The 12910-nt window shown below is 50.0% G+C and overlaps 13 protein-coding genes across 13 annotated transcripts; 9 read left to right on the plus strand and 4 right to left on the minus strand.

The window, feature by feature from the left end:
* Positions 1-7: 7 nt before the first annotated feature.
* Positions 8-1123, plus strand: OGAPHI_002499 (uncharacterized protein; the record flags this gene model as incomplete). The annotated part of the gene is made up of 1 exon (XM_046203376.1): positions 8-1123. One exon carries the CDS (start codon positions 8-10, stop codon positions 1121-1123), a length of 1116 nt encoding a protein of 371 aa, XP_046063158.1.
* Positions 44-7459, minus strand: OGAPHI_002500 (uncharacterized protein; the record flags this gene model as incomplete). The annotated part of the gene is made up of 5 exons (XM_046203377.1): positions 44-1084; positions 1188-2334; positions 2544-3410; positions 3891-4479; positions 4921-7459. 5 exons carry the CDS (start codon positions 7457-7459, stop codon positions 44-46), a joined length of 6183 nt encoding a protein of 2060 aa, XP_046063159.1.
* On the plus strand, positions 1260-2438 carry OGAPHI_002501 (uncharacterized protein; the record flags this gene model as incomplete). Its single annotated transcript, XM_046203378.1, has 1 exon — positions 1260-2438. The coding sequence occupies one exon, from the start codon at positions 1260-1262 to the stop codon at positions 2436-2438; it is 1179 nt and encodes a 392-aa protein (XP_046063160.1).
* Positions 2753-3433, plus strand: OGAPHI_002502 (uncharacterized protein; the record flags this gene model as incomplete). Its single annotated transcript, XM_046203379.1, has 1 exon — positions 2753-3433. The coding sequence occupies one exon, from the start codon at positions 2753-2755 to the stop codon at positions 3431-3433; it is 681 nt and encodes a 226-aa protein (XP_046063161.1).
* On the plus strand, positions 3579-4823 carry OGAPHI_002503 (uncharacterized protein; the record flags this gene model as incomplete). The annotated part of the gene is made up of 1 exon (XM_046203380.1): positions 3579-4823. One exon carries the CDS (start codon positions 3579-3581, stop codon positions 4821-4823), a length of 1245 nt encoding a protein of 414 aa, XP_046063162.1.
* OGAPHI_002504 (uncharacterized protein) lies at positions 5091-5813 on the plus strand (the record flags this gene model as incomplete). Its single annotated transcript, XM_046203381.1, has 1 exon — positions 5091-5813. The coding sequence occupies one exon, from the start codon at positions 5091-5093 to the stop codon at positions 5811-5813; it is 723 nt and encodes a 240-aa protein (XP_046063163.1).
* OGAPHI_002505 (uncharacterized protein) lies at positions 5953-6440 on the plus strand (the record flags this gene model as incomplete). The annotated part of the gene is made up of 2 exons (XM_046203382.1): positions 5953-5983; positions 6082-6440. 2 exons carry the CDS (start codon positions 5953-5955, stop codon positions 6438-6440), a joined length of 390 nt encoding a protein of 129 aa, XP_046063164.1.
* A 375-nt stretch (positions 7460-7834) lies between the features above and the next one.
* OGAPHI_002506 (uncharacterized protein) lies at positions 7835-9163 on the minus strand (the record flags this gene model as incomplete). The annotated part of the gene is made up of 1 exon (XM_046203383.1): positions 7835-9163. One exon carries the CDS (start codon positions 9161-9163, stop codon positions 7835-7837), a length of 1329 nt encoding a protein of 442 aa, XP_046063165.1.
* Positions 8124-8867, plus strand: OGAPHI_002507 (uncharacterized protein; the record flags this gene model as incomplete). Its single annotated transcript, XM_046203384.1, has 2 exons — positions 8124-8263; positions 8468-8867. 2 exons carry the CDS (start codon positions 8124-8126, stop codon positions 8865-8867), a joined length of 540 nt encoding a protein of 179 aa, XP_046063166.1.
* A 298-nt stretch (positions 9164-9461) lies between the features above and the next one.
* OGAPHI_002508 (uncharacterized protein) lies at positions 9462-11414 on the plus strand (the record flags this gene model as incomplete). Its single annotated transcript, XM_046203386.1, has 1 exon — positions 9462-11414. The coding sequence occupies one exon, from the start codon at positions 9462-9464 to the stop codon at positions 11412-11414; it is 1953 nt and encodes a 650-aa protein (XP_046063167.1).
* Positions 9800-10871, minus strand: OGAPHI_002509 (uncharacterized protein; the record flags this gene model as incomplete). Its single annotated transcript, XM_046203387.1, has 2 exons — positions 9800-10302; positions 10481-10871. 2 exons carry the CDS (start codon positions 10869-10871, stop codon positions 9800-9802), a joined length of 894 nt encoding a protein of 297 aa, XP_046063168.1.
* Positions 11415-11472: 58 nt separating the features above from the next.
* Positions 11473-12057, minus strand: OGAPHI_002510 (uncharacterized protein; the record flags this gene model as incomplete). The annotated part of the gene is made up of 1 exon (XM_046203388.1): positions 11473-12057. The coding sequence occupies one exon, from the start codon at positions 12055-12057 to the stop codon at positions 11473-11475; it is 585 nt and encodes a 194-aa protein (XP_046063169.1).
* A 63-nt stretch (positions 12058-12120) lies between these two features.
* OGAPHI_002511 (uncharacterized protein) lies at positions 12121-12909 on the plus strand (the record flags this gene model as incomplete). Its single annotated transcript, XM_046203389.1, has 1 exon — positions 12121-12909. One exon carries the CDS (start codon positions 12121-12123, stop codon positions 12907-12909), a length of 789 nt encoding a protein of 262 aa, XP_046063170.1.
* Between the last annotated feature and the right edge of the window lies 1 nt (position 12910).

Consider the following 12910-nt stretch of genomic DNA (forward strand, 5'->3'; position numbering starts at 1 on the left):
CTTATCAATGTCTGGATTCCCTGATCTTGCAACCGACGCTGTTTTAAAGCAATCTGTGCCTGTCCCTGAGCACTTTGAAAAAGTGAGAGGAGTTGACTACTCCAAACCAGAGAGCCGTAATGCTCGTGCTTCCGATCTGATAGCTTCCATGAAGACCATGGGATTCCAAGGATCTTCTTTGGCCAAAGCTTGTGAGATCATTGACGAGATGAGATCTTGGAGAGGTGCTCATATTTCCAAATTGGAGGAACACGAACGCAAGGGAGAGTTTGATGAGGATGGATACCAAAAGACCACCATTTTCCTTGGCTACACTTCCAACCTGATCTCTTCTGGTCTCAGAGACACGTTGAGATTCCTGGTCCAACATAAGATGGTTTCTGCGATTGTTGCCTCGGCGGGTGGAATCGAGGAAGACCTGATCAAGTGTCTTGCTCCAACTTATATGGGAGATTTTGCTCTGCCAGGAAAGCAGCTTAGAGACGACGGAATGAACAGAATTGGTAACTTGATTGTTCCCAACGACAACTACTGCAAATTCGAGGAGTGGATGGTTCCTGTTTTGGACAAGATGTTGGAAGAGCAGGAGGAGTTTGCTGCCAAGAACAAGGAGAACTCTTTGGACTCCGACGTTCCATTCTGGACTCCTTCCAAAGTGATCGACCGTTTTGGTAAGGAAATCAACGACGAGTCGTCTGTGCTCTACTGGGCCCACAAGAACCAGATCCCGATCTTCTGTCCTGCTCTCACTGACGGAAGTATTGGAGACATGCTTTTCTTCCATACTTTCAAGTCTTCTCCAAAACAACTGAGAATCGACATCGTCCAGGACATCAGAAGAATCAACAGTTTGTCCATGGAGGCCTCCCATGCTGGAATGCTGATTTTGGGTGGTGGTTTGATCAAGCATCACATCTGTAACGCATGTTTGATGAGAAACGGAGCAGATTACGCCGTGTATATCAACACGGGACAGGAATTTGACGGTTCTGACGCCGGCGCGCGTCCCGACGAGGCCGTTTCTTGGGGTAAGATCAAGGCGGACGCCAAGAGCGTCAAGGTGTTTGCGGACGTGACGCTTGTGCTGCCGCTGATTGTCGCTGCTACCTTTGCGAAGAACTGAGGTGTGCGGTGTGCGGGGTTGGTGTTGGGTGTGTGAGATTTAAGAGTCACCCCCGCTCCGCAACCGGCCCGGTGACTAAATTGTATAAAATGAAAATTTTCCAAACTCCATCGCAACTATTCTTCTCAACATAATCATGTACGCTGCTAGAATTTCGAGAACTGCTGGCTCCAGAGCCGCCGCTGCTATGTCCAAGAGAGCACTCTCTGGCCTCACTAGATCTGTGAGACCAACCTTGCCAAAGACCCAGGTTGCTGGTGTCAGAGGAATCAAGAAGATCAACTTTGGTGGTGTCGAGGAAATCGTCCACGAGAGAGCCGACTGGCCAAGAGAGAAGTTGCTCGAGTACTTCAAGAACGACACTCTTGCTTTGATCGGATACGGATCCCAAGGTTACGGTCAAGGTTTGAACCTGAGAGACAACGGTTTGAACGTGATCATTGGTGTTAGAAAGAACGGTGCTTCCTGGAAGGCCGCTATCGAGGACGGATGGGTTCCTGGTGAGAACCTGTTTGATGTTTCCGAGGCCATCCAGAAGGGAACCATCATCATGAACTTGCTTTCTGACGCTGCTCAGTCCGAGACCTGGGCCGACGTCAAGCCACTCTTGACCGAGGGTAAGACTCTTTACTTCTCCCACGGTTTCTCCCCAGTCTTCAAGGAATTGACCAAGGTTGTTCCTCCTTCTAATATCGATGTCATCTTGGCTGCTCCAAAGGGTTCTGGTAGAACCGTGAGATCTCTTTTCAAGGAGGGAAGAGGTATCAACTCTTCTTACGCCGTCTGGAACGACGTCAGCGGTAAGGCTGAAGAGAAGGCCATCGCATTGGCCGTTGCCATTGGATCTGGTTACGTTTACCAAACCACCTTTGAGAGAGAAGTCAACTCCGACTTGTACGGTGAGAGAGGATGTTTGATGGGAGGTATCCACGGTATGTTCCTTGCTCAATACGAAGTTCTGAGAGAGAACGGCCACAGCCCATCCGAAGCTTTCAACGAGACTGTCGAGGAGGCCACCCAATCTCTTTACCCATTGATTGGAAAATACGGTATGGACTACATGTACGATGCTTGTTCCACCACCGCCAGAAGAGGTGCTCTGGACTGGTACCCAGTCTTCAAGGACGCTTTGAAGCCAGTTTTCCAAAAATTGTACGCTTCCGTGAAGGACGGATCCGAGACCCAGAGATCTTTGGACTTCAACTCGCAACCTGACTACAGAGAGAAATTGGAGGGTGAGTTGCAAACCATCAGAAACATGGAGATCTGGAAGGTTGGAAAAGAGGTGAGAAAGTTGAGACCAGAAAACAACTGAGTCATTTGAAATTGGATTGGTCCTGAAGGGCTAAGTGGTTTTTTATTTATTCCTGATACGGGAACGGCATGTTTAATGAATAAACAGTTCGAAAATTGAAATTACACCGTAGTAGTGATGGTTTTGATCCAGCAGAATCCCAATTGGGAATTTTTCTGGTGGCATAGTTTCTGGTGGAAAACTTTGATGGCATTCCCCGAACAGTACTCAATTTTTTCACTATTCACGTGACATAATACAATTCTGCAAGCTTGTTGAAGAATAGTATAAAACGGCCTGGGGACCCCAAACTTGTTGCCATCCCATTTTACGCAATGTCTATTCCAAAGCCAGAAAACGGAACTCTCAGATTGGGCTCTAAGGCCCCAAACTTCACTGCCGACACCTCTAACGGCCCAATTACCTTCCACGACTACATTGGAGACTCGTGGGCGGTTTTGTTCTCTCACCCTGACGACTTCACTCCAGTCTGCACCACCGAGCTTGGTGCTTTCGCCAAATTGGAGCCAGAGTTCGCCAAGAGAGGCGTGAAGCTCATTGGATTGTCTGCCAACGACGCTGGCTCCCACAGATCCTGGATCAAGGACATTGACGAGGTCACCGGATCCAAGCTCACTTTCCCAATCATTGCCGACCCTACGAGAGAAATTTCTCTTAAGTTCGACATGATTGACTACCAGGACGCCACCAACGTCGACGACAAGGGAGTCCAGTTCACCATCAGATCTGTGTTCATCATCGACCCAAAGAAGACCATCAGATTGATCTTGGCTTACCCAGCTTCTACTGGTAGAAACACTGCCGAGGTCTTGAGAGTCATTGACTCCTTGCAGACCGGTGACAAGCACAGAGTCACCACCCCAATTAACTGGGTTCCAGGTGACGATGTCATTGTCCACCCAAGCGTGTCCAACGACGAGGCCAAGACCCTGTTCCCTAAGTTCAGAACCATCAAGCCTTACTTGAGACTGACTCCATTGGACGTTTCCAAATAAATAGCTACTATTTAATGATGCTCTTTTGATTATTTACCTAAACTTTAATTATGACAGAAATCATGGGTTAGGAAAATTTTCCCATTCTATAATTAGTTGTGATCCCAGATCAGAGAATTCAGGTACAATTCTTTTTCGAAAGTTGATGTCCAGTATTCAAGAATTCTTTGCCAAGCTCGAGCCCCGGACCATTGTCCGGTCGTTTGTGCTGGCCTCCGTGCTGTCTTTCGTTCTGATAACGGTTATGTTACAATCTTTTGCACCATCTGTTGTGGAGGTGCCTAAATTCTCGGATTTGGGCTCCGACATGGTCAAGTTCAGACTCGTCAAGAAGGACGACGGTAACCACACGTCCACTGGCTCCAATGACGACTACGATGGGTACACATCTTCGTCGCAAGATTACTCTTCTTCGTCCCAATTAGAAACAACAACGTATCCAGGGGGTTCTGTTTACCCGTCCTCAAGTTCCACCACAAGCGCCAGCAGTTCCAGCAGTTCCAGCAGCGTCAGCAGTTCCAGCAGTTTGAGTAGCTCCAGCGAGTCGAGTAGCTCAAGCAGCTCCTCTAGCTCCTCCAGCAGCTCTTCCAGCTCTTCCAGCTCCAGCTCCGCAACAACTGACCACTCTAGCAACTCCATCACCAGCACGTCGTCTGAGTCGTCTTCCTCTGCCACAGAAAGCCCATCGGTGACCTGGTCGAGCTCGTCGTCCGAAGAATGGTCTGCAGAACCGTCCTCCTCAACGTCCTGGTCGGAATCCTCACAGTCACCTTCTGAATCGTCCTCAAGCCCGTCCAGTACCGAGTCGCCCACATCGCACACCACGTCCAGCGCAGACTCCTCCACCACGTCGCACACGACCAGCGCGAGCTCGAGTTCAGAGGAACACTCGTCCACCAGTGCGCCGTCCGCTACTGACTCGTCTTCCACGGCCAGCTCTTCAACGGAGTCCGCTAGCTCGTCCACCACCGAGGCCGCTTCTTCGACGTCGAGCACCCCAACAGCGTCGCCGTCGTCCTCGGTCGACTCCGACACAAAACGCTCGTCTGGCGGGCTGTCGTCGAAAAACAAAAAGATCGTGATCGGAGTGGTTGTTGGACTCGGCGTGCCGATCCTGCTGCTACTACTGCTGCTGTTGATCTTCTTCCTTAGAAAACGCAAGGCCAGCGGTGACTACTATGTGGACTCCAACGGGCGCATGGTGGGATTGATAGAGAGCAGCTGGTTGTCGAAACTCGCGTTCTGGAAGAAGGGACAACAAAAGGGCGATTTTGGCGACGACGAGGACGAGGATCTGAGTGGTTTCAACAAGAACTCCACGGGAGAGACAGGGTTTGTTGTCAACAGGGCCAAGACGGTCAGACAGACCAACCAGGGCACAAACTTCTAGTAGCAGGAAACCATAGCATTCAGTAGATACCAAGAGAACTAGAGTATGTAAAAGATAATAGGAAGCATGGCAGCGAGACTCACTTGGTTGCGCATACCTGCAGCAGCGAACGTGAACACGGAGAAGGTGCTGGAAGAGCTTGAGGAGTAGCTGGAAGCAAGTGGGGTGTAGGAAGTGAACGATGTCTCTGCCACGGACGAGCCTTGTGGGGACGAGACGTTGGACGAGGAGCACGAGACTGTGGCTGTTCTGGTGAGTACCGTGTAGATGGTGGTGCCAGAGCTGATGATGGTGGCCGTTGAGCAGGCAGTGCACTCGGTGGAGACAGTGGAGGAGACGAGCACGGGAGCCGGGCTGGATGTGGATGTTTCCGCGACAGTTGAGCTGGCTGGGGTGGTTGGTGTGGTGGAAGTGGTGGCCAGCGCTGTTGGAGTGGTGCTGGTCGATGTGGTTGGGGTTGCTGATGTGGCTGGAGTGGTGGAGGTTGTGGAAGTGGAGGTGGATGATGTGGTTGGTGCAGTGGAGGTGGATGAGGTGGTTGGTGTAGTTGAGCTACTGCTGGTGGTCACAGTTGACGTTTCTGGTGGAGCAGTCGAGCTTTCTGTGGTTGTCTCTGCCGGGGTGGACGAGGTGGACGAGGTGGTTGCAACTTCGGTGGACGAAGTGGTGGACTCTGGCGTGGAGACTGTTGACTCCGTGGAGGAGGTAGACCCGGTAGACTCGGTAGACTCTGTGGACACTGTGCTTGTGGCAATGGTGGACACAGAGGTGGTGAACCCAGAACTGCAGGGAACAGTCACCACGGTTGTGCTTTCCTCGGTGGTGGAGACAGTGAGAATTGTAGGAGGAGGTGTGCTGGTGGAGGAGGATATGGAGGAGGTAGTGCTAGACGTGCTGCTACTGCTGCTCGTCTCGCTCGTCTCTGTGCACACGGTGCAGGTTGTCTCTGTGGTTGTGTCAAAAGTGGACACCTCGAAGGAGCACACGTAGCTGGTGGAGACGGAGACGGTTGTCCAGTCGCTGTCTGTGACGGTGGTGGAGTAGACCACCGGAACGAGGGAGCCGGAACAGGACAGGGCTGGCGTGGACGTTGTCTCGTGGGCCACGGTGCTGGAGGAGCTAGGAACGAATGTGGAGGAGGTGGCTGTGGAGGAGGTGGAGTAACTGCTCCATGTAGGGGTGGTTGAGCTGCTCGTAGTGGTTGAACTGCTTGTGCTGCTCGACGGGACTGTGCTTGTGGTGGAGCTCGTAGTGAGAGTTGAGCTTGGTGTGGTGGTGGAGCTGGAGCTGGAGCTGGAACTAGAGCTGGAGCTGGTAAAGCTTGACGACGACGAGCTGGATGTGGAGCTAGTCGTGGTGCTGGAAGTTGTGCTGGAAGGCGTCGAGGAAGTCGAGCTCGAGGACGATGGTGTTGAGGAAGGTGTCGTGGATGTAGACGACGTGGATGGAGCTGGTGTACTGCTTGGCGTTGTGAACGTGGAGGAGCTGGACGTGGTGCTTGAGGAGCTGAAAGTAGTGCTTGAGCTGCTAGAACTGCTTGAGCTGCTAGAACTGCTGACGCTGCTGGAACTGCTAGAACTGCTGCTGCTGCTGCTGCTGCTGCTGCTGCTGCTCTGACAGAGCGAGCAGCTGGTGGACACGTTGTCGTCCACGTTGACCTGGGCAAGCCCCACCTTCTTCTCGTCCAGATCAAACACGATGTACACACTTGTCAGGAACGACTGTCCCAGCACAACAACGTTGTCGATGGTGCTGGTGGTCACTGAAAGGTAGCAGGTGTCCTGGTCCTGGAAAAATAGCTGGTTGGCTTGCACCTTGATATCTGTGGACCCAAAGGCCAGAGAGTAGCTGATGTCTGTTGTCTCGATCAGTCCACAGTCGACAGTCCATAGTCCAGACGACTGGTCCACGCTCGCTTGCAAATCGTCGGTGATCTGGGTCAGCACATCTTGCGGCACGTACGACAGCACCGACGCAGTGTCAAAGTAGCCGGTCTGGCCAGAAGTCAGCTGGGTTCCCGACGATGTCTCTATAGAGTCTAGCGAAACAAAGTATCCACCGGTGGTGAGATCGGTTTGATAAGTAACAGTGTCCAAATAAGTCAGCTGGCCAGAGTAGAGCGACGAGTCGATGCCACCAAAAGTGATTTTTCCTGGCGACCGGTTGTTGTGCAAATAGACAGAGACCTTCTTGCTGGAGATCAGGCCGGCTTTTTGCAATGCCTCGATAAAAGAGCTGGAACTGCCGAGTCCCAAAGATGCCTCGTAGCCAAACTCGTTTGTGGTTGCAACACCAAATTTGAGCGAGTCCAGGTCGAAGGAGCCAATGGTGATTTTGTCAGAGCCGTAGTTTCCCGAGGCAGTATAGCCGGTAACCAGGTCCTGGAAACAGAACTCCTCGCTGGATGATGAAAAGGTGTCTGATAAATTACTGTTGAACTTGCTTGCAGAAACCCAAGAGTCGTCTTGGGCAGAGTTGATAACGAACGACAGGTTGGTGAAGTAGTCGCCGACCACCCCGTCAATCTCATAGTAGTTACCCAGAAGGTTCTGGATGGTCAGCTCGGTGCCATCTCGTTTAACGAACGGAAGAGCCTGCACTAACGGCAATAGGGAAATTAAAAGAGTGAATTTCATGTCTCTGGTGGAATAACTGGTCCCATTCTTGACCCATCCTTTTCTTTATATACTGCTGACAGGTAACTGAAACGTCGAGGCCCAGTTCTATATTTGGAACTGCGAGATCACGGTCTCGAGTCTCGTGAACTTCAAACTCGCGCTAGTCCCGTTTGGCTCCTTCTACTTTTGGCAAGTTTTCGAGGAATTAGCGAGTCTCATCTTTCAATACTTGCCCAGTTGGGCCATCTCAATGACATGAAACGCTCGAGGAAGTTTGTGTTTGGGAATATCTTTGAAACATCGTCTCCAGTCATTAATTAGTGGCTCTAAAAAAAATGGTAGCACATCTGAAAAATTTCCGTATTGGGATTGTCAATTGTCCATTCATCTTATTTAATTCTCGTTCAAAATCGTCTTCAGCTCGTAGCAGTACGCAAACCCTTCATTGTCCGCTGGGAACCAGCTCCCAACCTTGCGGCCCCACCGCTCATTCTCCACTTTCCACGCCTTGTACATGCCGTCGGAAATCTGGAAATGCTCTGCATGGGTGCTCTTGGGAGCAGCTCTGGCCGGTTTGCCTCGCTTGGGCATCTCGGTGATAGTATCATCGAAATTATCAAACGGATCGTCCTCATACTTGCCAGTCATGCTCACCCACCGCAGCTGGTCGGTATCGTAAACCATGTTTCCAACAACTTGGAGGTTCTTGCTGCTCTTGCTGCGTTGCAACGACGATTTCATCGAGCTCGGTCTGGTCGACGTAGACATCTCAAACAGACTGAGATCCTGCTCATTGCCGCGCCACTTCATCTTCTCAGGGTCGTAAACCATCCCACCCATCGTGTGCTGGCCCCTGTTGCGACCCATAGACCTGATCATCTTGAGTTTCCCCTCCTTGGTGAGTCTCGTGCTGTTGGTCACTGTCGGGTCCGCATACTGTGGCCGTCGCGGCCGGGTATCCTGTTCTGCGTACATCGAAAGGTCCAACGCTCGGCTCTTGCGTTTGAGTTTCTTGTAGTCGGAAAGCGTAATTGTGAGGTCCTCAGGGAATGCGTCAATATCGTCCAAGTCAGACGAGTATCGCAGTGTCCGCGGCTGTGGGACAATGTTCATGGACGACATGGTGCGATGGAGCGAGCGCGAAAACCCAGATTTCGGAATGTCCATGCTGGAGGACGATTTGCGGATCGATTTGCGGCCAGTGTTGCCGGCCAAAACGGGCATCGACGATTTGGCCCGCAGTTTCTTCGGACTCACCACCTTCAATCGGTGGAAAGTGCCATTGTCTGGCTCGTCAGCCTCGTCAAGATACAGCCTTGAGGTGCGTCTGGTCAGCTCAGCCAGCTTTTCGGCCTGCTGTCGTCTAAGTTCCAGTTTCTGCGCAAGGTTCAAATCAGGCTCTAGATCGTCAAAATCGTCTGCATAGTCGCTGTGTTCGGTGTCGGACTCGACAAACTGCGAACTCTCGGCAGAAACACTGCTGAACCCGGACGATATCGACTGGGTGCTTTGAGACCGCGAAACAAACGTGTCTCTGTGCTCTTTGCGTTCGCTCAGCCGTTGCTTGAAATCAACCGGCTCAATCTGTTCCCATTGTTCCTCGTCTCCGTCAACGTCCTTAAATCTGGCCAACAACTTGGACTTCTTGGTCCGCAACAGTCTTGGCGGCGCGTGCTCAGACTCCGACTCCTGAACCGTCGACAACTCCTTCTTGCCAAACATGTCGTCGAGCCGGTGCTGGCTAAACTGCGGCTTCAGCTGGCGCGCACTCGGCTTCCGTATCACCGACGTTCTAAACCCGTCTTCCATCAGCCTGTATAAAATAAATAAAGATTAAACACAAAAAAGCAGGCTGTGTCGCGGTGGAGGGTGGAAAAATATTTACAACTTTCCCCAAACAGCAACGGTCAACAAACATTTCACACATTATTTTTCTACATTTCATTTTAATACACTGGTAAACAACCTCCAATATTTATATATCGGAGCTTGTGACGTGTAAGAAAACGGATTGGTGGTCATGTTAGCCTCCAATAAAAGACATGGCATGGTGCTTTCGGGCTCGATGGGCCAGGTGGGGCCTATTGGACCATCCAGCTCAACAGTCTCGTTATCTTCGGGAACATCAAATACGGGTGCCAATTCGATCAAGTCGCAAAAGAGAATGAGCAGATTGTCCACTCGGTCGGGATCTTTGTCGCTGAATGAGCTGTTGCAGGAAAATCGGTCCTTTGAGGTGTACCAAGACAACCGTGGTGATACCCTTAGTCGTCTTAGAGGAGCTCCGGTCGCAGAAAAGAAAAAAGCCCTGGCAGAATCCAAAATAAACAAGATACCTGAACGCGAGGAGAAGAAAAGTCATCGTCTCTCCACTTTGTCGCTGGCCAGCATCTCGTCGGTTTCGACGAGATCCACAGGATCCAGTCTCAAGTCCATCGCACACAAAATTGCAGGTGCTGTCAAGAGCGAGGACAAAGAACAAAACGAAAACGCAGAAAACGAGGTTGTTCCTGAATTGGAGCCAGAGGACCAGTCCGCCTCACCAGAACTGAAAAAGAAATCCTCCTTTTTTAGATTAAGACATTCCATCTCGCTCAGATCGCTGGCTTCTCGAGATGAGCCAACTCTGTCGTCTGCTCCTTCATCTCGCAAACTCAACCTCAACAATTTGAGAAAATCCTTCATTGGAGGCTCTTCCAACAGCTCAAGAGCATCTGTGGACATTTCGCTTCCAGTTCCGAACCAAACATCCAGGGACAAAATCAAAAACAAACTTAGAAACTCTTCGTCTTTGCTATCTATATCCTCGTTCATGTCCACAGGAAGCACCCGTGTGGCCTCTGATAGCAAGGAAGTATACACTGTCCGTGCCAACGAGCACGATTCGTTGCAGCAACAGCTGCTGTTGAAACTCTGCAACCAGCAAAGAGTTGTTTCTTTCAACACATTTATGCGCAAGATGCGCTCCAAGGACAAGACTTTGGAAAAACTCGCCGATGCTTCGTCCAGTGAGGTGTTTTTGGAGAAAGACGCATATACTGGAGCTCCATTGACGGTCTGGAAGATCTGTTCTTTTGGAGACGAGGACAATAACCAGCCAACTTTGAAAGAGCTGATTCAGGAACAGAGCATTACAATGGCCATGTCTACTGTTCCAGGGTACATCAAAATGAAGTCTGCAACTGTTGTTCGTGGACCAATGCCAGCAGAATTGGTGCAATTGTGGGACGACTACAACATGCAACACGGTTGTGAAAGTTCCCGTCCTGACGAGTATCCGAAGACTCAATTGCACCTGATTTTCAGACTCGAGTACGGAGGCTTGGACTTGGAACATTTTGAGGTGAAGAACTGGACACAGGCCATGGATATTTTTGTTCAATTGGTGGAGATCTTGAAGAAAGGTCAAGAGTCTCACGAATTTGAACATAGAGACCTGCACTGGGGAAACATCGTGATCAAAGAGCGGGACGCTCACGCCAGATCGAGCAAGTCGCAGTCTGCCGCGGACTCTCTTGCGCAACTGTCTCTTGACGAGTCGAGTTCGGTCGAGGTGAAACTAATTGATTACACTCTTTCGAGAGCCAAGATCGGATCTCAAACCATGTTCACTGGACTTGACTCTCCACAGTTTTTCGGAGCTAAAGGCGATTACCGGTTCGAAGTGTACCGGATGATGCGCCAGATGCTTGCACGGGACAAGGACACCGACGTTGATTGGTCTGCACAATGCTCAGGAATCAATCTATTGTGGCTGCACTACGTGGTTGACAAGTTAGTGAACCACAAGAAACTGAAACCATTAAGATTGAACCCGTTGACCAGGTCCACAAGCTATTTGAACATGAACGACTTGACGCAGGAGGTCGAGAACTACGAGCGATTGGTTCGCCTACGTAAGTTTTTGGACCCGGCGCGCAAGAAGCGCAAGTTTGTGTCGCTTGATGGAATTTTGGATTGGGTCAAACGTTGACTGGTTTTTTGCTTTGCTTTGGGATTAGATTGTATTGAGTAGAAATAATACTGATGAATTAGTTAACTTTTGCTTTAGCTGGTTTTGCTGGCGGGGTCTCTGAGAGCGATTGGATCAGGTTGGCGACGATCCAGAACACTTTGTTGACACAGAAACACCAGACGTAGATTCCAACAGATCCGCGGGGCAGGAACGGTAGATTGATCACTAGCGAGTCGATGAACCAAGGGAATGTGCCTGGGCGAACGAAAAACAGACTTTTGCGAGCATACCAAAGTTTCAGCAAGTTAATTGGTACCACGGTGACCAATTGGAGAGCTCTAGAAACATACGAGTCTATCGATGATTTCTGTCCAGAAAGCGAGTTTTCGAGTTTTTTGGTCTGTTCGGTCAACGAGTCGTACTTTCTGTTGAGTTTTGTCCACTTTGCGTAGTTATCCTGGGCACTGATCGAGTTTCTTTCCTTATTAATGGCGATTTGCTGAGATTTAAGGTCCTTCAATTGGGCGTATTTTTGCGACAAAAACAGTCTCAGAAAGACCAAATAAACAGCCCGTTGGATCTTTTCCTTGGAAACGATGGAAATCAGATTCGACAATAATGTTAGGCCAGTAATGACCAAAAACACAGTTTCAAGAGGCATGGGTGAAAATTTTGACCGCAAGATTAAAAAAAAAATAAAACACATAATAATCCTTCTAGTCTAATGAATATATCCAACGACCTGGAGTCGAATTCTACAGAAGAGATGGACAGCTGGATCTCCCAGTACTGTTCAATCTTTGGCCATGATTACTTTGTTGAGGTTGCGCCTGAGTTCATCGAAGATGACTTCAATCTGACGGGACTCAGCTCCATAGTTCCGTTTTATAGAGAGGCGCTGGATGTGATTTTGGACCTGGAACCAGAAGTGCCGATCAAAGTTTCGAACGTTCCACTGGTGGAACATGCTGCCCAATTGTTGTACGGGCTGATCCACGCCCGGTACATCTTAACTAAACAAGGATATCATTTAATGGCTGAGAAATACGAACAAAAAGTGTTTGGAACATGTCCACGCTACTATTGTGAAGGAATGCGTCTTATACCAATGGGAAGATACGACCAGAGCGGAATCGAGACCGTCAGATTATACTGTCCATGTTGCAACGATATATATCTGCCTTCGTCGTCACGCTATTTGAACATTGACGGAGCATTTTTCGGAACTTCTTTTGCCGGCCTATTTATCAAGATGTTCCCTGAAATCGAAAGACAGTGTCAACAGCGGCCCAGTAAACAATATGAGCTCAAGCTGTTTGGATTCCGCATCAACGAACAAGCCCCATCCGGCCCCCGCATGAAGTGGCTCAGACAAATCCCAAAGTCTGAGACCGAGGTTGAAGAGTTCGACCGGTGCGAGTTCGAGCTTCCCCAAGACGATTACAAAGAAGAAGATGAGCGCGACGAACATGACGGAAGTGAGAGCGTCATGAGCATAGCTCGAGATGAATAGC

Source organism: Ogataea philodendri, assembly GCF_020536065.1.
Source record: "Ogataea philodendri strain CBS6075 chromosome Unknown scaffold1, whole genome shotgun sequence".
NCBI lineage: Eukaryota > Fungi > Ascomycota > Pichiomycetes > Pichiales > Pichiaceae > Ogataea > Ogataea philodendri.